The sequence below is a fragment of the Durio zibethinus genome, chromosome 10, assembly GCF_047325235.1.
Source record: "Durio zibethinus cultivar Kanyao isolate XHJ-2024 chromosome 10, ASM4732523v1, whole genome shotgun sequence".
NCBI lineage: Eukaryota > Viridiplantae > Streptophyta > Magnoliopsida > Malvales > Malvaceae > Durio > Durio zibethinus.
In genome coordinates, this window is record NC_143171.1 from 20,195,027 (window position 1) to 20,219,278 (window position 24,252).

The window sequence follows — 24,252 nt, forward strand, 5'->3', positions numbered from 1 at the left end:
AGTTCAAGCCAAACTAGAAAGGTTGTTTTGATTCAAATTAAGATGAACCTTTTTATGAAGAGTGGGCACATAATTTGTTGGCAAACAATCTCTTACTTTACTTTATGTTTCCTCTAATATAATTTTCAAGGCATCATGTTAGACCAATACAGATTGAAACTACTCTAAGCTTTCTATAGATGTAACCGAGATTCATTTTTTCAAAATTTGTATGTGTCAAACAACTCCCTATATGAAAATGTGATGATGTATAAGATAATTAATAAAAAGTTAAAACAATCATGGCATGTTCCTTCTTGTGTCTCTATGTGCTTAAAACAATTCTAAATTATAGGTGGTAATGGCTCTATCTTAAGGTAGGTTTTCTAGGTCCTTTATATGCTAAGTTAGGATAACAAGCTAATGGTTACCAAATTACTTTCACTGTTGTCCAATCAGACTAGTAAGGCATTCCTATCCTCACCCATGATAGGTTACAAATGAAAAGGATTCAATTTGAGTAAGAGTATTTTGTTAGCCATTACAGAGGTTAACACTTCACAAGAGTATAGGTACTCTACTCTCTCCTAAGAAGGATAGAGCCCGAGTATAGAGCTCATGTTACGATATGCATGTGAAATGTACGACAGAACAGATTTTCAAACACTTTTCAAACAAACAAATAAATAAACAAATAAAAGAGAAATTAGTCAAATGAATCAATAAAATGAATGAATAAAGAAAACTAGACTATTTAACCAAAACCTAAGATCTTATTAAAATTAACTTTTGGTTCGACTCTTTATAATCCCCAGTGGAGTCACTAAATTGGCATAACAATTTTTTGTCCCGAGACTCAATCATGAGATGTAAAGATCAAGAAGTCACCATCAATCTTTTTTGTTGAAGTGCTATTGGTCACCAGTCTTATTTTTTATCTATGAATTTGAGGTTGTGTTCGGGAGTACGGTTACATGTAGAAAAGGTCATAGCACCCCCACGATGCCCATCCAAAAATAGTACCAATTAATTTTATATGATCTTAGAATGGTCTTGTTTGAATAGTCTTTTACTATTTTTTTTATCATTCTTATTTTCTTATTATAAAAAATTTTCTAAATTATTTTCGATACTTTCCGTATAACTTAAAATTTTCTCACTTTAAGAGTATTTAAAGAAATCACTTATTTCATTGAAGAGACTCCGTCGTTGTATTTATTTTAGTACTTTTTTAAATAAATCATAATCTTTTTATACCAACACTTTTGGTATGGTTTTAAAAAAAATGGAGAAAAATCACCATGTGTAATTCCCTCTTAATTTTATTATCAACAAAAATTTTAATTTACTTAGTAATATTTATTGATTGTTTATTTTATTATTGAAATAAAATTTATTGGTTGAACTCCCAAAATATTTTCGACACTTTCAGACTATTTTAAAAAAATCCTTTGTTCAAGAAATTTTGATAAAGTCACCACTCGTGACTTTTATTCTTGTAAAATTTTATTTATTTTGACAATTTAAACATTTTATATTTTATTATTTTTTTGAAAAGGATTTTAAAACTTTTACCAACACTTTTGGAAAAATTTTAAGAAAATATTTTTTTAAGGAATCATCACTTGTGATCTTATAAATATTGTTATTATTATTTTTTCCTATTTATCTAATGTGAATATTATTATTATTATTATTATTATTATTATTATTATTACTATGAAAAATTCTAAAATATTTCTAATACTTTTATAATATTTTAGAGATTTTTTTGTTTGTGAAAAATCACCACTTGCAATTTTATATTTTTATTATTAATATTTTTTATTATTTTTTACGCCTAAAGAATTCTAAAATATTTCTAACACTTTTAGAATATTTTAAAAAATTCCTTTGGGCAAATATTTTTAGTAAAATCACCATTTGTGATTTTATTTCTATTTTATTATATTTTATTTATTTTTTCATTATTGTTTTTTATATTTCTTTATTCTTATTCATTAAAAATTTAATTTTTATTATGTCATTTTATTATTTTAAAAATATTTAAGAGAAAATTGAGTTTTTTTATAAATTTATTTTTTAGCAAGTTTTTTTTAAAAAACATTTATACTTTTTATCATTTATTTTATTTTTCTATCAAAAGTTTATAAAAAATAAAATAAACATAACAAAAGAATCATAAATTAAATAATATAAAGATATAAAAATTTTGAGCAGAAAAAAATAAAAAGATAAAAAGTATGACAAAAATACCTAAAATACCTATGGTCAACACTTGGTTAAAAGATGGTTCAGCGGCTTAGTCAACCTGTTCAGCGGTTTCCTGGCAGTTTGGAAGTCTAGCTTTGGTTCACATGAACATATCAAAGTCAACAGCTAGCTGGGAGTGGTGTCTGGATCTCAGGTCAGGTCTCGGGTTGACACGCAAATCCTCTAGCTTTAGTGGTCGAAATCCACATTGTCAAGTTAGGCAGGGGTGTCAAGCGATTGCCAGCAATTGGTGATGATGAAATTTTGGATTTTGGGGATGCATTTAATGCACCAAGATTTTTGTCAAACAAATAAAAAAATAAAAGAAAAAAAGAAAAAAAGAAAAAAAGAAAAAAAGGAAAAAATATAATAATAATAATAATAATAATTAATGCAGGATAAATGGATATCTACAATTATTTTTTTATTTTGATTTTTTTTGTGTTAACTTGTTTAAATTGCTTATTTGTTGTAATATTTATATATTTGTTTAATTAATCTGTAAAATAAAATAATTAGGGATAAATAAAATTTTACCCAATGATGAAATTATAAAGAAGTTACAAACGTGTAATTTTTTTGAAAATTTTTAGGTAAGAGAACTTTTCTTGAATTCGATCAAGGTGTTGGAGGATTTAAAAATTGATTTGAGAAATTTTATTTATTTCTAATTTGAAAAAAAAAAGTTGGAAAGAAATTATGGTGATTTAATTGTATCATTGATTGTGATTACAAATGTTAAATTTGGTAGTTGATTATTGTATTTTCTTATTATGAACTTGGCTATGTGTATTAGGTATTAAATTTCATAAAATATTTAATAAATTCGATGACGAAGCTTTTTTAAAGAAACTGACGTGTTACTTGAATAATCTTAAAGTGAAAAATGTTTTTAGCGAGTCGACCAAGGTGTTAGAGAAAACTTAAAAATATGTCCAATATTAGAATATTTAAACTAACAACAACAATAAATTAATAAAAATGAATTAGGAATAAGAGACCAATGAATTAAGGCTAAGAATATAACTTAAGAATAATTAATACCAATTTGTGGGCATAGTAAGGGTTCTGTAATCTTCATTACATATAACCAACTCTCAAACCCAATTCTTTTAAGTAGATCAAAACTTATTCTTTTTAGAGATCCTTAGTCAAGCTTAAAATAACCTTAAAAGAAAAAAAATTCACTTAGATGACCAATTACACCTAGTTAAAAAATATTAGTGGTAATTTCATGTGTTGCGTCTAATGGGTTAGTTCTCATACGTACACGTTATGACAACTACAACTAAAACAAAAGAAATAGGTAAAAAAAAACAAATCAAATGCTACAAAAACATATACGCTAATGACATGCCGAACAAAAAGGCATAGTGAAATACAGAATGTAGCAAGGCTTTTGAAAAAAATTTGAAAAAAGTACAGCATGAAAAAACAAAAATATGGAGCAAGCCAACAACTTTGATAAGATACAATAATGTGACAAACAAATTTTAAGTAAAAACAAAAATCCAAATAAAAAATGGTAACCAAGATAAATTGAAAAAACAAAAAAAAATAAAAACTAAATCATAAAGAAATGTTAAATAACAAGCAAAACCCATCAAAAAAATTAAAAGAGCTTGAAGAAAAGAAAAGGCAACAAAACACAAAAGAAGCAGCAAAACAGTGGAACAACAAATAGAACAATTCTCTCTTTGAGATGATCGAAAAAAAAAAGAACAACTAAAACAATTTAAGAAGATAAAAACTTTATTGATTTAATTTTGTTAACAAGGTGGAAAAAAGAACCCAAAAACGAATGAAAAAGGCACTATCATTCTTTTCCCATTCAATAATTTTTTTTCTCTTGCATTGAATATTGAATTTAAAAAAAATTAAGCAATGATGATCGAACAACAAAAAAATTCAATAACAAACCAACCTCTCACCAACTCCTCTAATGAATCTGCCAACAAATCAAATCCTTACAAACTATGACCATGAAAAACATCATAAAAGTGAAAGATTTAAAAATGATTATTTTTTTCCTATAGGCTCAAACCTTCCTAAAAAAATCTTTATCCTCACAAAAGTAAAACAGAAAAAAGTGGATAAACTAGGAAACAAAATGAAAAAAGAAAAGAAAGAAATAAAGATGTGGAAACTGATAAAGTGGAAAACAAAATGAAAAGAAACAAAAAAAGGTGGATGATGCATGTGGATCAAGATAGATAAATTAAAAAAGGAAAAAAGCTCAAATGCAAAAAAAAAAAAAAAAAAAAAAAGAGAAGAATACCATGGACAGGCCAAGAGCTCTTATTTTCTACAAAATTTATCTTATGGACATGTATAAAATAATTTTAATAATTTTGAGGGATTACCACGTCACCCGACCCCTATTTTTGTCTTTATAGATTACATTAATCAATCAAAACTATTGAACGATCTAATAAAATATGAAATATTTAGTATCATAATAAAATAAAAGTTTATAGGTTTAATTCTATTCTATTAAAAATTTATTTTCATTTTTTATAGTGGATCTCGAGGGGTATATTAGAATATTATCTTCAAGACTTCAACTTCTTAAATAGTATATTAAGCATTTTTAATCACTTTGGATTCATATTTCAATTCATTTACAGCATTAATAATACAAAAATATTTGCTTTTAAATTAATGGGTTGTCATCAATTTTAGTAAAAAAAAAAAATGGACACGTGTATACTGTTCACGTATATATGCATGTAGTGTTGGATATTTCCAACATGTAGCCTGTGCGCATATTTACATACATAGATAATATATGTAATATTCATAAATTCCTTTTGTGTTTATAATAATGAGTTTAATCTTTTTTATTTTGGTTCGTGCATAAACTACATACAGAATAGCTTCAACAATTTTATTTTTGATAATACGATCAAGGATTTTTTTTATTATTATTATTTTGAAAATGATTAAGGGTGTTGTTAAAACTTTGTTTATGCTTAATCACGTATGCTTCTTGAGTGTTTCAAAATTTTGGATTGAACATGGTTTTAACATATATGTAATTAAAGATTATTCAAATAATCCATCTAGTTCTGCTGAGATACAAATTAATGCCCAAACTGGTTACAAAAACATTTAGTTTGCTTAGCCATAATTTTTCCTATATGCCAGTTTGACACGTTAAAGAAAAAAACTGCAATTAAAAAAGTGCTTAGGGTGGAGTTGAAGACTAACTACTTGATCATTTATCTTAACTTAAGCAACTTATAGAATTTGGATTGCCTACAAAATTAATGCCTCTTTTATATATAAATATATACATATAACATTAAAATTTTAAAGCATTACTTTTATTTAATTAAATCCTTATTTTGCAAGAACAATGTTAAAGCCTGTTATTTTTGCAACATCAATATATAACTGATTTGCCAAATCAGTGTCTACATAGTAAAATTATGAAAATTCATGCTGAATTGTCACTTAACAGTAACACAGGCTCACAAACCATTCCACATTAGCGGCCACAAAATCCTTTTTTTACCATATATATTTATTTATATACTCGCCATGTAGATGTTTACATGGTTATCATAATGATCACATAACCGTTTACAATACAGAAAATAACGGATTTTAAAAGTTTTCAGACAAAATAAGATTTAATTAAACAAAAATAATATTTTAAAGGTTTAATTAGATAAAAACAATACTGTAAGAGTTAAATTTTATACTTTTAAATGTATTGTTAAAGTTTCAATAATTTTAGAGAAGAAATTTCATTTTCATTGCTTTAAATTGCTTTTACCTTAGTTAAAGATTAAACATATAGCATGACAAAGGCCTGTATATCATTATGTTTTGATACTAATCAAAGGGACAGAAATAACAGATGGTTTTGAACAACTAATCCATTTGTATGAGGTATCTTTTTAGTCAATTCTTTGCTTGCAATATTCCATGATTAGAAAGCATGAGAATATATCAATATAAATATGTAGAAAAGATATCATGATTAAACCTAAACTTTGATTTCCGACTTTTCATAAAAGTTGATCTTAAATTCCATTTTTGTTGATAATATTTTACGGCTTGGAATTGGTTGGAAGCACTGCACACTTTTTCTGTTTGTTCTTCTTTTTGTCTCCCAAAATAAAAGTCAGTGTTTAGTATTACTATGTTATTACCCTCGTCAACCCAAAGCAAAACTAGACTACGGCTTTATTTGAAATGAAGATTTTTATCTCTTAGCTCATTCCTGCATGATATGAATACAATGTCATTTCTTTTTTTATAAGGCCTATGATTTTAATATATACAAATTTAAAATTTAATTTAATTAGTTCATATATATATTAAAATAATATTTAATAATTTTAAATTTTAAATTTTATTATTTATAGTCTTTTCTCTTCTTTATTTTATTTTTATATTGTGATTTTTTCAAAGCTATTTAAGGTAAATTAGGCATAACATGCTCGTTACGAGAACTAGAGCTGGTTGATCATCTTCTGAGATGACAACTACACATGCATTTAAAGCTTCTTCGGACAATAATATATAATACTATATATATATATCTATCTATATATATATATGTATGGCTACTATCATCATAAACTCATGTGCATGTGGGTTAGTTCATCTCTCTCTCTAACTGACATACATATATATATATATATGCATGGACCACGTGATCCTAACCAAATTTCCTCTCCACTCCACAAACTCTTCAAAGTTCCCATATTCATTCCTCATGATCTTGAGAAACCAAAGAAAATGCGTCAACATCAATACTACATACAGTCAGGTGCAAATATTTAAATTATATAGAATTGAAGATGACGGTGAGTACATTTCCATAATCATGATTACTCCACTTAATTCCTGCAAGCTGGCTTAAGTTTGTCATTAAACAAGAAGCATTTTCAATCCTAACTTGAAACCTTGGAATAACTTATTCAAAGTGAAATTTTATTATAAAGAAAGGGGGAAAACAAATAGTAGTTTGTTTTGCAGGCACAAAAGAAACATGAAAGTCGAAGTAAAAAAGAGAGAGACATTTTGGGCACGGTGGGATGGGAACATGTTACATGTGTTACATGTACAACTAATTGAATGAAATGTTGAACAGTATGGTGTCGGCTTCTGATACGTTAGCAAGAACCTAACCCACTTGAGGAGCGCGTACCACTCGCAGTAAATTGGCGCGTAGGGAGGCTTTTCTTACAGCGAATCTTTGTTCTTTATGCGTCCACGAGTGCGTGTTACAGGGGAGGGGAAGAAGATTAGAAAAATGAAAACAATTGCATCTTTCTTCTATTCTAATAGTAAACCAAAGATTGAAAAAAGAAAAGAAAGAATAAAGAAAGGAAGGTAAAATTGGTTATTCCCTGAAACACTTTAGCGTTCGCTTGCGGTCTCATACGTCGCTGTCAGTCATAAATTAGGGGGAAGGAAGAGAGCTATCAAAGCAAAGCAAGGCAAAGGCAAAGCATGAAATGAAATACTCTCTCTCTCTTTCTTTCTGTTGTCTCTCTCTCTCTTCGGGCGGGAAAAATGTAAAGCCTTTCTCTTTCTATAACATCATCTATTTCAACCCCTCACTTCACCTTAGATAGATTGCCTATGGCTCTCTCTCTCTTCAACTATCATCACTTTCTTCTTCTCTTACTTTATCTGGGTCTGGGTCCTCTCTCTTTTTTCTCCTTCCTTTCTAGTCTAATTTCAGGTACCAAAGCTTCTCTCCTTTGCTTTGCTTTGCTTGTTTTCTTTCACCTCATCTTGTAAAGAAATGAGTTTTTGACGCTGATTTCCCTCTGGGGACGTACATCTTCTTTCAAGAGTTAGCATGGCGGTTGTTTTTGAAGGGTTTTCCATCCGGTAAGTTGTTTCCTTTTATGAGTTTTTTGTTTCCTTTTCTAGTTTGCTTTACGCTTAGAAAGTTTCTTCTTCTTCTTCTTCTTGTTTGACTTTGTTGATCTGTTGTCTTTCCATAGCGAGTATGCTTCCAAAATGAGAAGCATCGACGTGGTGAAATGCTGGCCGTTCAGTGGAGCTTCTTCTTCTTCTTCTTCTTCTTCTTCTTCAGATGATGGCAATGATAATAGTAAGATAAACAAACAAACCATGGAATCTCTTCTCCCTCCGATCACAGTTACCAAATTCCGCTGGTGGTCCGAAGAGATTGATCTTCTCAAATCAACTGAATTAGCTAACATACAAAGCAGTGGGTTGGAAAAAAGTAAGACTCAAGAAACACAACCCAGAAACCAAAGTGATATGTTCCAAGTAAATCTTCATGTTGGGGAGAAATCCAATGAAAGATTAGTAGACATGTTGGATTGTCCGGTTTGTGGGGCATTTGCTGCTTCCACAGTGAATGCGTTGAATGCTCATGTTGATAGCTGCTTTGCTCAAGCATCTAGAGAAGAGAGGCGCCAAATGAGGATGACAATTAAGGCTACAAAATCAAGAACCCCCAAGAAACGATCCATCAGTGAGATTTTTGCTGCGGCTCCACAGATCCACAAGGTTGATGCTGCCGCTGATGATGACAGTTTCCTGGATGAAGATGAAAATGGCGGTTTCGACAACGAGCTGGACCGCAAGATTGAGAGGCCAAAGAAGAAGATGATGATGAAGAAAAAGAAGAAAGTGGAAATTGTGAAAAAGTTGATGAAAAAAAAGAGGAAGTTGAAGAAGAATAAGAATCAGAATAAGAAACAAGATGGGCTGATTGCTAACAAGGTATGTGATTTACATCATAAAATATTGTTATTATGTGCTTTATTATGATTCCGAGTTGTTTGATTTTATTATCTGTAGCTTTCAGTTGTTGCAGCAATTTTTTGCATTTGATGAGGGTTATAATTGTTCATTATGTCATCATAAACTGTCATTCATTCTTAGTACTGTGGGCTTGTGATCTTTGTGTAGTTGGTAAATTGGAATTTGAGCTAGTTAAAAGTGCTAGGATTACATCTATGTTCTTCATATGCATTTTCTTTGTGCTTCTTTCTTTTCCTTTCTGAGCAATGAAATTACTGTTGATAAAGCTGGTTAAAGACTGTATTCGTTTTGAGGACTGAGATCACTGAGCGCTTGCCTTGTAATTGTACTTGTTGGGTGCAATAAGGTTCAGCAGAAGCATAGAGGGAAAAAAGAAAAGTTGAAAGAAAGAGAGATGGGGTTTTCATGTTTGGGAAGATTTGAGCAGGTTATGGAGCTTGGGTGAGGTGTGGTGCTCCAGCTGTACAGTACGGGTTGGGCAGAGAGGTCATTTATAAGGTAGAGGTTTTTTTGTCCTTGGTTTAGCATATCTATCCTAGATTAATGATGCTATTCTTTTCTTTTAGCTACTGTTGCACTAAAATTTTCTAACGAAGATAATCATTGAGATATTGGGGCCAGTTTTAGTTTTGATCTAATGGCTAGTGTTTCATCATATTGTGGGAGTTGCTCATCATTGAGATTGGTAGATAATGGACGCTATGGAAGGGCTTCAATAATATCTTCAGGTGAACTGTTTAATTAAGCTGTAAGATCGAATTGATGATAATGTGGAATGGAAAATTGCCACAAGGGATATGGATATTTGTAAATTGCTGTCATGATCTTATTGCAATATTTCCGCATCGAATGGCTTACATATGGTGTTATCTCAAGAACTAACTTTTGAAGAGAAATGTGTTCTAGCTCTGGTAACTATTTAGTTTTGCAATCTATCTTTGCATTTGTCGGAGAGGAGATTGTATTGGTGATGCCAGATAATTCTAATACATGTCTAGTTGAAAGTTGTTCTATTGAGCAGACCATATATTTTATGGGAAACTGAAACGGTTTAAGAGTCCCAATTTTTGATGCATGATTTAGTATTTGCTGCTTTTGCTGTTCTGGGACTATGTCATCAGATGCATGATGAAATGCCAATAGTGTTCATATTTTATGAGACTCTTGTAGTTTTAGGAACCCTTCTTGGTGTTAATGGCAGCAAGGATTCATTAACTGGCATGGATTTTGTTTTATTGATAGTTTGGGGATGAAAGACATCTTTATTCCCTCTTGCATCTACTTTTGCTCATTTTTCGGTCATAGCAGGTGTGAATTCATTGTTCAATCATAGCAGGTGGAATTCAAACTATCAGGAAAATGCCTTTTATGTATTGGTATGAGCATGACCTTAAGCCTTGTCCTTTTGGTTTGATGTGAGATTTTGTTGGTAGAAAGTATAGGAATATTGCTGTAGAAGATAATATTGAGATGAAAGTATATTGACGGGAAACTTGTTATTATAGATGATGATGATGGCTTAAAATATGGGTAGTCTTAATTTGTTTTATAATCAGGAAATATAATTAATGCATAAGAACATGCTATCAAGTAGAATAACAACTGATGGTCATAAGTAACCATTGGATAAAGGTGCTGTTTGAAAAACCTAGGTGACTTGGTAAGTAGCTTTGATGAGTGTTGTATCCTCTTTAGACAGCAAACATGGCCTCTATAAGCTTCCCTATAATCACTTCATTGACAAATAACGAGAAAACCACTCATGTTTATAGTAGAAAATTAGTTAATGGATTTAGTATCTCAATTGGATATTACGTGGCCTAATATTTTGGTTTCTTGGTTATTTCTGCGACTTCCATGCATCTTTAACTTTTCTTTTGTCAAAGGGTAGTGTTTTAATGAATGCATTTTGGCAATATTGGTCTATGATATACAGTTTCTATCTAATTAAAGAGTATTCTTTTGGTAAACGCATTATGTTACCCTTAATTACTGTACTAGTGTGGGGACCTAATGAGGATATGCATGCTTTGCTACATCCTTATAGCCTTGAATCCTTATATGCTTGCAAGTTGCCTTTCTTTAGCCCCTTCCATATTTGCACGAGGAAAAAAGTTGATGTTAACTAATAGCTCTTTCCTTTTCCTTGTAGTAATATCCTTTATCCGTTATTTTAGGTAGTTCCAATTCCATTTTTAACGCTTTCTTTTTGTACTCTTCTTTATGTGAATTTTATACAAGGATTGTGTGCCTTCTTTTTACTTCTGATAATATTTTACTAGTAACAAAAGAAATGAATAATTAGGAATGCAGACTGTGCCATTAAAATTTATATTATTCAAAGGAAGACCAAGTTTGGAAAGAATTGAAGATAGACATATTGTAGAACCAGGTTATTTTGCAGGCGCTGTCTTAGAGAAATTTCCAGTCTTTAATATGGCTGTGAGTGTTGTTCCTTCTGCTACAATATGTCAAACATATTGACGAATTGGAAAGAATGTAAAAGAGCTATCTCGTTACTACCAGCTACTAAACATGTCTGATTTAGATGTAGTACTAAATTGAAAAACAAATATTCTTTACATCTCTAGGACTCACAACCACTGGAATAGTTGAATTCTTTGATGTTTAGGAAATTTTGACCTTCTAAAATCTCTTCACAGTTTCCAGATCTTTTTTAGTTAACTGGTAATTTTAGTTTCACATACATTTGCCTATCCTTTTTTTTTCTATTTCCCAAATTTTAGATGCTTTGACTACTTTTGTTGTATCCGGAAGTGTTCTTTAGGTACACTATCTAGTAAAGCCAAAGGAAGATTCTTTTCTAAATAATTGTTCTTTAATCTTTCCTGGGCAACATTTTCCTTGTCTAATTTAGCTTCTACATCTCATATGATATCTTCTCATTGTTATCACAATATCACTGAAAAAGTTTTCTGCCGTATTTAGAAAAATTTTTAATATTTTCTTCTTAATGATAGGCATTCCAATTTTATTTTGAAATCTGATGTGGAAGCTTCATTTTTCTGCTAAAGAACTATTTATGAAAAGTAATTTTTGGAATCTTAGGATTTCATTTAAAATAGACTTTTTTCTTCTTCTTGTCAAAGGAACATTTTCCCCAACGATTTCCTCCTAAAGCTAGAAAAGTAATGAAAACAATTACTCTAGAATGGTTTTATAGGAAGCACACCCAGAGGTAATTGAAAATTCCCGATGCCATATTTTTCTGTAATAAAGGATGTCTAATGACTATCATGCATGTCTTCAACTGCAATTTCACCAAAGATTGACAATTCTCAAGATAATGATGGTGGCATTGTGACAAAATAGTTTAGCTTTGGATTGCAGTTATCACTAGTCATATTTGTCATGGTGCAAGAAAATTTTAAGCAGTTTTTCCTACTTGTTATACTATCTGAATTGTTTATAGTTGTTTTGTACTCTTTTCATGGCAAGTATGTTGTTTTCTGCACTAGAGGCTAGTTCAGATGTTGAATTTCCTATGTAGTATTATTCATGTCCAGAAGCAGTGAGGAACAATAATTTGTGCTTTTTTATAGCGAAATTTTTGGATTGTCACAGAATAATCAGTGGTTTCTCATTTGTCATCTCTTTTATTTTATTTTATTGTTAGTCATTTACATCCCATCCGTGTTACAATTTGTCTCTCTTCTCTCCCTCACAAACCCACAAAGCTTTACCTGTGGACTTGAAAATTCCCATGCCAGCCAACGAGCCAAGATGAGGGTTGTATCTATTTTATTTGTCGTCTTCTTCTGTTCTTTCTTTCTTTCTCTTTTCCCCTTATTAACTTGCTACTTGTACTAATTTTTTTACTTAATTAATTTGAAAATCTTATAAGCCAACTACTTCCCTATTAAATCCTTTCTCTGTATATATCATTTACATTTCCAAACTAACTATTCACCATGTATAATTATACATCTTCATTTTCATAGGATGGTCTTTAACTTCAAGTTTTGCAATTTGTCATTACATCGACCAACGAAAAAGGGAAATTGAAGAAATAAAGGGTGATAAACTTGTGATAGCAGTATGATAAAGTAATGAGAATTAAAAGGATGCTAGGTAACACTATCAATACATAAGGAAATAAACTATGAACTTAGGATTATTAGAAATGTGATAGGAAAAGGACTATGTGATCTGAATTTGTTAATAAACTACAAAAATTTTGGTTGAATCAGTACATTCTTCGAGGCAATTCTTCCTGTCAGTAACATTTGACTTCTTAAGCTGGCTACAAGGAATATGCAAATGCTGGTGCTTCCTTGGACAAGCAAATAGTGACATACATGGTTTGCAGTAGGTATAGAAAATGATTTGAATTGGCGCCATGTTGTTGAAAGTTGATATAAAATCATGGTATTGTCCACGAAGATTTTATATTGCAAAGGTAGTCTACACATTGTTGGTATAGGATGGGATAACCCTTTGTGAGAGTTCTGTTGCAAGTTGACTGCTGTTCTTCAGCTTTAAGTTCAGTTTGGCACTCTTGAAATGTCTTACATTTTGATGATTCTGTTTTTCATATCTCAGGAGAAGGGTAGCAAGCAAACTCCAGTCAATTTCAATAGAAAACCAAATCATGTATCATGCAATAGGAGCTCAAATGCCGTTTCTATCCTTAGAAAGAAACCCAGTCTCAAATGCTTGTCTGTGAAGAAGAAAAGCAAGGTTGTTCAAGTATCCAATCAAATTGTAGAGCATGAAAAGCCAAGTTCGCCTGTTCGTGGCATTCTCAAGAATCCCACAAAAAGTATTTCTGGACAAAATGCAGCAGTGTGCAATGTGAGGGCCACTACTCAAGCAAGTACCTGTGCCGATCTACATTCTGCCAGGCATGTCAGTTTCTCAGGTAAGGATGATATACTTGTTCCACAAAAGAAACATGTTGCTTCATTTGAGAAAAGAATTAGCCTCATTGATTTGGATTCATTTGATCTGTCACAAAAAGGCCACCAGAATGAAGTTGATAAAGAATTTTCAGCTAGAGAGATAAACAGAAGTGATGAAGATGTTTCTTTTAGCACAGAAAATGAAATTAGGGTGCAAGCTATGACAGAAAAGCAAAAGTTGCCTGATAGTCATCACAATGTTGATATACCAAAATTTCTCAGACCATGTACCATTGAGCAAGAAAAAGCAAATCATTTCTCAGATGGATCATTGCCCCCAGATCAAGTTGTTTTAGATTCTGGTAATTTGCATACGTCTAACCTAGGAAATCAAACTGCATTTCATGGCCCCTCATATACTGGTGTTCCTAGACTCTTTTCTACACTGAAAGAGATCCAAAATCCTTTTGTCAATTCTCAAGTATGTAGTGGTGTTTCTACAGCTTTGAATTACAGTTCCCTCTGGGTTGATTATTTTGGAGATAATACCCTGGAGGTTTCTATGAATTCTAAGGCAAATCCAAGGACATCGTTTCAGTCTTTATCATCTGGTCTTGCTTTGAGTAAAAATGCAAACGAAAGTGCTCCATTTATGTCAGAATTTGCATCAGAAAATGTTTCAGGCCCTGCTTTGTCTCATCATCCAATATATTGTTTGTCTCCTATTGAACTGAGGGGGACTCCATGTCCCTTTCCAGAATGGAAACAGAAGGCAGTTGCCTTACGAGAAAAGTATAGCGATGAGGAATTTTTTGGTTTGCCTCTTAATTCACAAGGTGAACTAGTGCAGGCAAAGTCAAGTGGAAAAGGAGGATTCAACCAGCTAAAGAAATCGAGTTCAGTATCTGGTTCTTCCAGTAGTGTTAACAATCTTGTCTTGCCGAGGAGCATGGATGATCATTCAATTCTGAAAGGGAAACATTTTATTGGAAGTGTTCTTCCAAATAATCAGTTAAGTTTGTTTCCTGCACAGAATCACATGAAAGAGAATGACACTAAACATTTACCAGCTCGATTGGGGGCTACTGAATGGCAAGGCCATAGGAAAGAAGATGACTACTGTCTAAATTCTGAAACGAGATGCAGCCCCTCTGTCTGCTTGATGGATTCTGACCTAAATTTGATGAACATGTCTTTTAGTGGATGTGGGCAATATGACCGGTTTCTGAACCAAAAGGATAAAGGCATTACTCGTGCAAAGGAAAATGCAGACAAGATGCTCCTGAATAGTCCCCCTCCAACAATGAGGTTGATGGGAAAAGATGTTACAATTTGTCGAAGTAGTGATGAGAGAGAAGGATTTGCAGATGGAAAGGTCTGGACTGATAAGGAAATCATAAAAGAGCACCATCCTCAAAGTACTGTCCATCAGAATTCCTATGTTGATAGACATTTTCTTTTGGATCCAGCATCAGGAAAGTTTAAAGAAACTCCTGTTCAACAATTTGAAATAGAGAGCAATCAGGAGTTTTGTAGCAATGTACTCATGAAGCCTCTTGAGTCTAATTTCTTTCAGCCGGGCCTTAACTGGCAAGCAAATCCTGAATTCCATAATAGCAGCCTTACAGTTGCAAGAGATCCTAATAGAAACTCACACCATTTCGCTCATCCACCCACTTCCCGTGCTGTTTTTGACAATAGAGCTAACTTTCAGGAGTCTTTTATATCCAGAAATGAAACTTTAAGAGTTAGTTCACAACTACCTGCAGCATCTACTTCACACAGAAGCTATCAGAATATAAATAGGAATTCTGTTGAACTCAAAAACAATCAGAATCTACTGAATGCTGGAAAATCATCTATCAACTTTCCCTTTTTGCACCCAGATCATGTTGAATATGTCCAACCATCTTGGTTTTCCGGCTCCTCAAAGAGCCTGATCCCATGGTTGTTACAAGCAACACAGCAAGTGAAGGCACCCAGTACACCTTCTCAACCATTTCCTGAAGTGGGTGGTCGATGTCATCACCATGCTGCTCGAACTAGTTTTCACACCCACCACTTGGTTCCTCATTCACCAATGGTTTCTTATGATTACAATCCAATGATCTCTCACTCACACATGGAAAGTTCAGCTGGGCAACCATCTATAGCTCTTTCCCCACTCAATCCAGCCCTTCCTGGAATGAAACCAACTTCTTCTATTAACAGGAGCCACAGGAACAGAATCAAGGTCAAAGACAGAATGAAGTCAAAAAGTGTTGGCATTAGGGACCCTGATATTCGCCAGAAAACAAGGAAGAGACCTGGAGCTAAAGAAGATTATCCAATGAAGCCCATTAAGATACCTAATGTAGGAATTGAAGCTGAATTAAGAGCTGCAACTCGGTTGACGAGAGAAAAGTTCATTGATGACATTCAATGTAACACGAGGTCTCTTGAAACTGAACCTGACAGGAATGAAGCAAGCCTTGTAGAATGGATTCCAAATGAATTTCAATGCAATGGGTTTGGACTTTCGGCTGGAATTGATTCTTCTAAAGTTGATGGTTTGACAAGACCAGGTCCTATTAAACTGAGTCCTGGGTTGAAGCACATCCTGCAACCGAGCCAAAATGTGGATCAGGATAACTCGAGGCTGATCCATTCAACTACCCCTTTTGCATCCATGACTGATTGTGGTAGCATTTTGGAGACTCAGAAGAAATCAACAAAGATTTATAGGTTTTGAGAGTGAGTCTTATCCTCCAGCAGCTAGTTTTCTGTTTCAGTTTTCATCAACCAGGCTTTATAAATTTTGCGTGTTGAATGTAACAGGACTGTCTACTAGCCCAGCAGGATACAAGACTTTTTGTATTTGACTGCTCTTCGCTTGCAAGTTCAGTTTTCATGCATTTGCTACCAGCTCCAACTAGTGAGATTATATAATAATCGACATAAAGAGCAAAAACCAAATGCAAATCACCTGTATTACAATCCGAGAGCCGAGGATCTGTTAATTGCTACATCATGGTTTAAGCTCCAATCCCTCTTTTCCAACAAGAAAAAAGTTATTTCTTTAATTTGAGGTTTCTGTACTTGGATTTTACAATGTTGCAAAAAGTGGATTTATGGTTCTTTAGTGAAGCCATTACTAGATGTTTCACTGACCATTTTCTTCTTGAAATTGTCAGTAGCCATATGTGAAGCATGGTCTATCCCAATGTAAGCCTAATTATATATGTAAAAACTGAATTATGTCTCATTTTGATTGGAAGGATGATGCTTACACTATATTTATAATTTCTCCTTAATGATTCTTTCTTTTCAGGAGGAAAAGGATTTTACTTTTCTAAAATAAAGGGAGGAATGCAGATTAGTTTTGATGTTGATTCTAGGTTTTTTTTCCCTTTAACTACCTCAAAAAATATTTTAATTTTTTGGCCAAATACTATTTGTCTATTTCTTTAGGCATAACTTCGGTGTGTCATGTGGGGTTGAGGTCCGGTTCTATTTTTTTGTCAATTACCTTCACTACATTAATAATTTTTTATATTCTATACGAAAATAATCTTGTGGATCTATTAATTCCTGTATTCGTATTTGTTTATAATACATATAAAATATGAATATTTTTGTGTTATAATTCCTATTAACATGTCAAATATAAAATACATTTTTTTAATTTTTATCAAATTCATATAGGTTTTGTTAAAAGTTTAAACGGTATCACTTTTCATATTTTTTTCATATCATATGATCATATTGTGTAAAAAATTGTCAAATTTAATTATGAGCATCCTAATTAAGTATAAGACCTAACTAATCACATAAAAATATTGTATTGGAAAGTAATCGAAAGAATTTTTTTTATATTTTTGGGTTTATTTGATCTTCATCATTTTTGGTGTGCAACATGGTGAGTCAAATAGTCATAAAACCCTTATTTTACTTCATTTTGTACTAATGAAATCAAATCACTAAACACCTTTTAATAAGTGGCAAAATTATCTTCCGTATATATTATTTTCTGTAGTGAGTAATATATAAGAGACTTGATCTATTGATAAAAATGACAGAGAAATGCCTTTGGATTAGTTGAGTTGGTAAGATTTGAATATTTCATTTGTAAAGTCTAAGATCGAATCCCGTTGCTATAATTCTCTCTTGAAGGACGATTTGTAAATATAATATAAATCCTTTTAAACATCTATAGTCTACCTTGACCCTAAATTTCTTGTATAAAAAAAGGAAAAAAAATTCAGAACGAGCATGTTCAAGTAAGTGAAAAGGTCTCTTGGGATAAATCTTGACATAAAACTTGACATCTCTATTTAAAGAGATCTTCATTAATAGTTATAATTCTTCAATTGTGTTGATTTATTTAATTAAGTTTTCCATTTATGGAATTCATATCTTTTTTGAAATTTAATAAATGTCATTTACAATCTTTTATAAATAAAAAATACCTTATGAAAAAAATTAAAACTTATTTGAAACAAAACTAGTCGTTATAGTCAAAAGTTGTAAAATTGGAATTGAAGCCTTCAAATGCTCTAGAGGTATATAATTATTATGTTAAATGTTCATGAGGTGGAGTAAGTTTAGTCCCATGTTAATAAAAAAGTTTTATGCTAATATATATGAAATTAAAAATAAGTGAGAGGGGTTATGTTTTCATTACTATGAAAAATAAATTCATTAAAGAATTATTATTTCTTTTTTTTTAAGAAAAAAAAACTGATAATAATAAAATTAAACTTTATTGCAAGAATTTCTAATATGAGTGGCATAAATAGTAAGACATGGGATGAAATCAAGTGTTACAAAATATGTTAGTAAGCATAATAATTTTTCAAAGCATTCCAACTAAGAAAAACAAGGAAATATGACATAAATAGAAATTCTTTTATTAGAAACCAAAGGTGAAGCACTATAAACTTAAAAAATTAAAAATTGTTTAATAACTTTGGCCTCAAGTTGATATTAGAGACAAAGACAAATTTGTTTTGTCCAAAGATGAAATATGTTTTGGAAAAAAGTAGGACTAATCTTATTTCATCACATGAACGTTTGACACTATGTTTTGGCATATGTCAGATACCCTTACTCCATTTTATGAACATTAATAAAATTTTTCTGATCTAATTATGATTAGCATATAATAACAACATGATAGAAGATATGGTAAATCCTAAACGCAGTTGATTAGATTACAAAATTTTCCTTTCACATGTATACCTTATATATAAATCATCCATTGAGAGGGTGACTGGTTGCCATGTGGCAGTCAATCTCTCGTAAGATGATTTAAAAAAGAAAATTTAAGGCTTTTATGTAAAGAAAGAAAATAGAATAAACGGCGCCAGCGGGTTAGGAAAAAAAAAAGAGTAGGGGTGGGATACGTGAGAAAGAAATAGAATGAACAGAAAAAAAATGTTGAATTTAACTCTTAAATATTAATAGATTTTGAAGTATATGTTTTTAAAATAATATATTTATATTTAAAATTTTAAATAAGTATAATATAAATGTAAATTATAATTTTTTATTAATAATTAAATCAATTTTCTCAAATAAATAATTTGATAACATAAATATTAATATATTTTTTGATATTGCAAATATTAATATATAAAATATATATTAATGACATCGTAAGTATTTCATGTTATTTATAAATAATTAATACTTTAATATAGTACAAATATATAACAAATTTAAACGATAGTTTTATAATTTTCTACTATTATAATATATTTGTATAACAAAAGAATCCTCCATGTAAAGCTGGGCAACACGTTGCTGGTTTACGAAAAAGTGAACTAGTCCGTTGAAAAAGATTTAAAACCCATATACCTCCATGGTCAAAGGTCAAAAAAGCCTTCCATGGTACAACAGTATATTTATAGATTATTTATCACTGTGATTTTGGGAAATTGGGTTTTGGAAGAGAAGTTCTGAGTCTGACCAATGTACAGCCTTCCTTCACGTTTCCTGTCGTTTGTATCAGCATCGCTCCTCACTGCTTCTGACTTTTGATGATAGCAACCTTTCACAACTCTGTTGCCTGTTTAGTTATTTGCTTCTGATCTATTCTTTTCTCTATAAAAATTTTTAACTCAAAATTATTCATAATTTTAGTACAAAATAAGACACTTTACTGGTTGGAATTTTGTCACTTCTTATGATAACATGATGGTGTCTTTGTGTATCAATGAAGTGACAATTGTTCCAAAATATATGTAAATATATTGATTTTAATATGTTTTTTTGGACAGTGAGAAAAAGATTAATTGTTCAAATTAAATTTTGTCTAACTATTTACTACTAGTATAAAATTTTTGTGGATAAGGTAACAATTTTTACCTTCAAAATATATAATTGAAAGGAATTTGCATTTTGATTCTATATTATCTAGTTGAATCTTCAAGAAATTCAGCATGGCAATACTTTGATTCACAGCTTATGTTATATAATAGAGATAAGGTATAAATTTATCATTCTACTTACTTGAATAATTTAAATTTATCATTAGTTTTTCAATCGATCATATAATCTTACCATTGTTCTTTTAATATGGGAGTAAATTTACCATTACACTTCTAATTTTGAAATAAATTTGATCAAGATGTAATGGTTGAGAAATATTCTGTAAAATAATTCGTTAGAAACTGTTTTATAATTCAAACAAAAAACTTTGGGAAATTACATGATAAGGAAAAATGTTACGAGTAATTGAAAAGTATTATGTGGTATTATATTTAGTAAAAAATATTAAAAAATTGAATTAAGTGAAATTATATTTAGTAAAAATTATTATAAAATAATAAAGTAAATAAAATGAAAAAAGGGGGATTTTAACTTCATGGTTGTCTTTTAAACCCATAGCATTTTCAAAATTATTTTTTGAACTGCAAAACAGCTTTTATCAAATTTTTACACTGAATATTCTTTAATTACTCCAAATTTTGAAATAACGGTAAATTTGCTCAAAATTATTAGTATAGTAATATAATTGCAACGGTTAATAAACTTGAATCATTCACATAAGTACAATGGTAAATTTGCACCTAATTATCCATATAATATATATATATATAGTAAGACAAGGAAAAAAATTAAGCTGATCATCAGAGAAAGGTCTGATAAGTCCAGCAATGGTATTATTGTACATAATTGCATAAGCGTTCAGGATTTTGCAGAAATGCTGGTCGAGAGAATTATTTACTTCCCCATAAATGCTAGCTTTTTATTGAGAATGTCAGATACAATGCACCTTGAGCCAAATTTTTCATATTTCTTGTTTGATATCTATGCAAATTAAACTTGTAATATTGTTTGACAATCATTAGTGATAAAATGGAAAGCCAATTACATTGATATATTAAACAAATTAACATGATAGGCTTCAAGGTTTCTTTGCTTCTCTTTCGGCCTGAAAAAAAGCAGTTCAAAGAACAGAAAAACAATTAACTAATCAGGTTGAGCAGCGAAGAACTTATGTGAATGAATTGTTGAGCAACAAAACAATAATTACCACTTTGATAATTCGCTCAAACGCAGGCCATCCATGCTTATCAACGTATTCAGCTACGTTTTTCCTGGCGTCAAAGCTGATCATCTGGAGGATCTTCCTTTGATACTCTGTATAATTTGAGCCCACAAACCCACCCAGCTTTATGTATTTTCGAATATGTTTTTCATAGATATAAGCTGCTCCGTTAAATACCGGTAGCACCAACCACATGCAAAATAAGAGCTTCATGTATGACCAAAATGGAAGCCTGAAATCATTACAATTTTTTTATTAAAAAAATTAAAAGCTAAATATCATTATTCTTAATCTTGTACTATAAAAGTTACTTACCAAGCGAGGATATTCCAAAATGAGAGCTCAAATAGGGTTATGAAGGAATATATAATCCAATAGGTTAACCACTGCTGGTCATCTACCATGGAAGGACTTTCTATTGCTCTGATTGAGGCATATCTGTTCATTCATATACACAAAACTAAATCCATATCAGTCGTTTCTTAATTTATTTCTTTTCTTCTCTTTCTTCTTATTGGAAAGCATTTTTTTGGTTTTCTGAGAATTCTGACACATGCCGTACTTACAATGGATAAAGAAGCATTACACCAGGCCTGGGTCACACAGAAAAACAAATTTATTAGACCTTTAATATATTATATATATTGATTTAAATTCGAGTAATAAGTTAGATATATAGTTTAAAAGATATGACGAATTGATGACAGAAAATATATTACTATAATTAGACATGATCTGTAAAACAGATGATAATTTCCAACATGTAAATAAATAATTAGTACCCGACTATTGCATCTAGACGTTTAGCAATTACTGTAAGAAAACCCATATTATCACAAAGCTGTAGCCTGATGATCTGCTAGCTCTCGTCTCTTTGGACTTTGATCAATAAAAGCTGATGAAAATTTTGAGGGAGATAACGATCGATGCAGATACAATAACAGAATTATATGTGAAGAATGAATGAAATTATGGCAGCAAGCAATTTAAAGCTTTGTGGGGCTCAAGGCTGAAGCTGATGATATATTTAACGAAGTAAAGAATATGCGTTGTGTTGGATTGGAAGTGCCAAAAGTCTTCTTTTCTCTGCTAACAAGAAAGCACTGGATGTGGGAATAGTATTTGGTATATATGCCTTGCCTTTCTTTCTTTCTCCCCATATGCCTTTTCCCTTTTCCTAATAAAGTTGTTGTTTTAGTTACTTTTCTTGGAATCTCTAAACTCAACATATATATATATATATATATATATAAGCTGGCCATCATGAAAGTAAATATCCTTGGACTAAGCTGATCTCTGCACGCGCTGTTACCACCAAAACTGGCAAAAAAAAAAATGTGTCACTCTCAAGCGAACAAACTCTTTTTGACATGCATATGGTACTCATGTTTTTAGGTGATATATATTGCAAAGTAGCTTAATTTTGAGGTTTGAAATATTCGATCTGATCATATATCATATCATGCTTAATTAGGCCATGTATATATATATTAAACGAAATAGGAGTGGATTGAAAGGATGAAGCGAATAAGGCCAAGGCCAAGAAATGGCGCTTATATGAGGAGATAGACGAGAAATTGATGGGTGAAGTCAATAAGAAAAGGAAAAGATCACAAAAGTAGGGTAGTAGAGAGACGAATGTCAGCAAAGGGTCAAAAGATGAAGTTCCGATTGCAAACTATCGATTTCACATGGCGATTTTAGGAATTGAGAATAGATTTATTTTAAAGGAGATGAAGAGAAACATATACGAAGAAAGCGGAGGCGATCTAGAGAGTGGGTAAACAACCTGATATTACTTCAACAGGTGATAATGAAGCAATAATTAAAAGAATACAATTGTTTGATGGGTTCGAGAAAAAAAAACGCCCTTTGCTTTGACTATTGAGGGTAATTTTCCATATCTTTTCTTCTTATTTCTTCAGGTAGAATTTGTGGCGGGTTTACGGTGGAGCATTGTTGGTGTTCTGTTTTATCGATTCTTGGGTACAAGTGGTATTTTCTGATATCTATTTAATTAATCTGGGTGATTCTAGTGTCTTTAGTTGTGGATACAGAATGAGATTAGCTTCATGGAAGGTTCATGGAAACTCTGGAAGTATGACAGCTCAAACTATAAGAAGGCTGATAAGATCGCTCAATCTTGAAATGATGATGTTGCAGGAAACTAAATTGTCTACCTGTAAGTTTAGATTCTTTGAAATGATTTGGCGTTTCTTTAGAAGAGTTGTCTTTTATGAAAGACATTACTTACGTCACTGGAGTCGACAGATGGATAAGAATTGTTGTAATATTTTGTTTTTGAATTGTTTTTAAATGGTGGGGATTGAGTTGAAATGGTAGATTTCGTTCATAACTACTGGGAAGCCAATGAATTTGCTAGAAAAAAAAAGGAGTGGACCGGCATTGTCTTTTTAATGTTAGGCTTTAACGAAATTTACCATTCAAGAAGCGTGTTGTAACTTGGTGTATTTTTGCTTGGTTTCTTTTGACTCCGTCTCAATGCAGATATAAACTGGTTTCGTTCCGTCTTTTATTTCAACAAAATCCATTTTTGATTGAGAAAACAAATCAACAATTAACAAAAACCGGAAAAATACAAAGAAAAACCAAAAGGTTCAAAGTAAATAAATAAAAAAACACAAAAGGGAAAATGCACAAACAATTAAAAAAAAAGAAAACAACATTACAAACAACACAAAAACAATAAATAAAAAAGGGGAGTTCTTTTAGGTTTCGCGTTAGACTTTCATGAGGGATTTATAGATTTTAAATCTATGGAATGATGAGGAAGGATAGAGAAAGATGTTTAGAGGTGGTTTTAGGGTCAAAGGTAGAGACGGCGTTGCTAGATCTAGA

At 31.3% G+C, this 24,252-nt stretch overlaps 2 protein-coding genes and 1 long non-coding RNA gene across 5 annotated transcripts; 2 read left to right on the forward strand and 1 right to left on the reverse strand.

Moving 5' to 3' along the window:
- Window positions 1-7,675: 7,675 nt before the first annotated feature.
- LOC111292814 (uncharacterized) lies at window positions 7,676-17,191 on the forward strand. 3 transcript variants are annotated; one of them, XM_089766893.1, is made up of 5 exons: window positions 7,676-8,088; window positions 8,205-8,955; window positions 13,561-13,879; window positions 13,979-16,592; window positions 16,677-17,191. In XM_089766893.1, exons 1-4 carry the CDS (start codon window positions 8,057-8,059, stop codon window positions 16,588-16,590), a joined length of 3,714 nt encoding a protein of 1,237 aa, XP_089623019.1. In that variant the 5' UTR covers window positions 7,676-8,056; the 3' UTR covers window positions 16,591-16,592; window positions 16,677-17,191. The 3 variants fall into 3 exon arrangements, with proteins under 3 accessions (XP_089623019.1, XP_022741140.2, XP_022741141.2); XM_022885405.2 differs by having other exon boundaries at window positions 13,561-16,592; XM_022885406.2 differs by having other exon boundaries at window positions 7,702-8,088; window positions 13,979-17,161.
- Window positions 17,192-21,032: 3,841 nt separating this feature from the next.
- HVA22F (HVA22-like protein F) lies at window positions 21,033-22,348 on the reverse strand. Its single transcript, XM_022885360.2, has 5 exons — window positions 22,176-22,348; window positions 21,960-21,986; window positions 21,709-21,831; window positions 21,379-21,625; window positions 21,033-21,276 (listed from the first exon to the last, which is right to left on the reverse strand). Exons 1-5 carry the CDS (start codon window positions 22,220-22,222, stop codon window positions 21,250-21,252), a joined length of 471 nt encoding a protein of 156 aa, XP_022741095.2. The 5' UTR covers window positions 22,223-22,348; the 3' UTR covers window positions 21,033-21,249.
- Window positions 22,349-22,786: 438 nt separating this feature from the next.
- LOC149516533 (uncharacterized) lies at window positions 22,787-23,929 on the forward strand. Its single transcript, XR_016345972.1, has 2 exons — window positions 22,787-23,200; window positions 23,319-23,929. It is a non-coding gene; the product is annotated as an uncharacterized LOC149516533 (long non-coding RNA).
- Window positions 23,930-24,252: the final 323 nt, after the last annotated feature.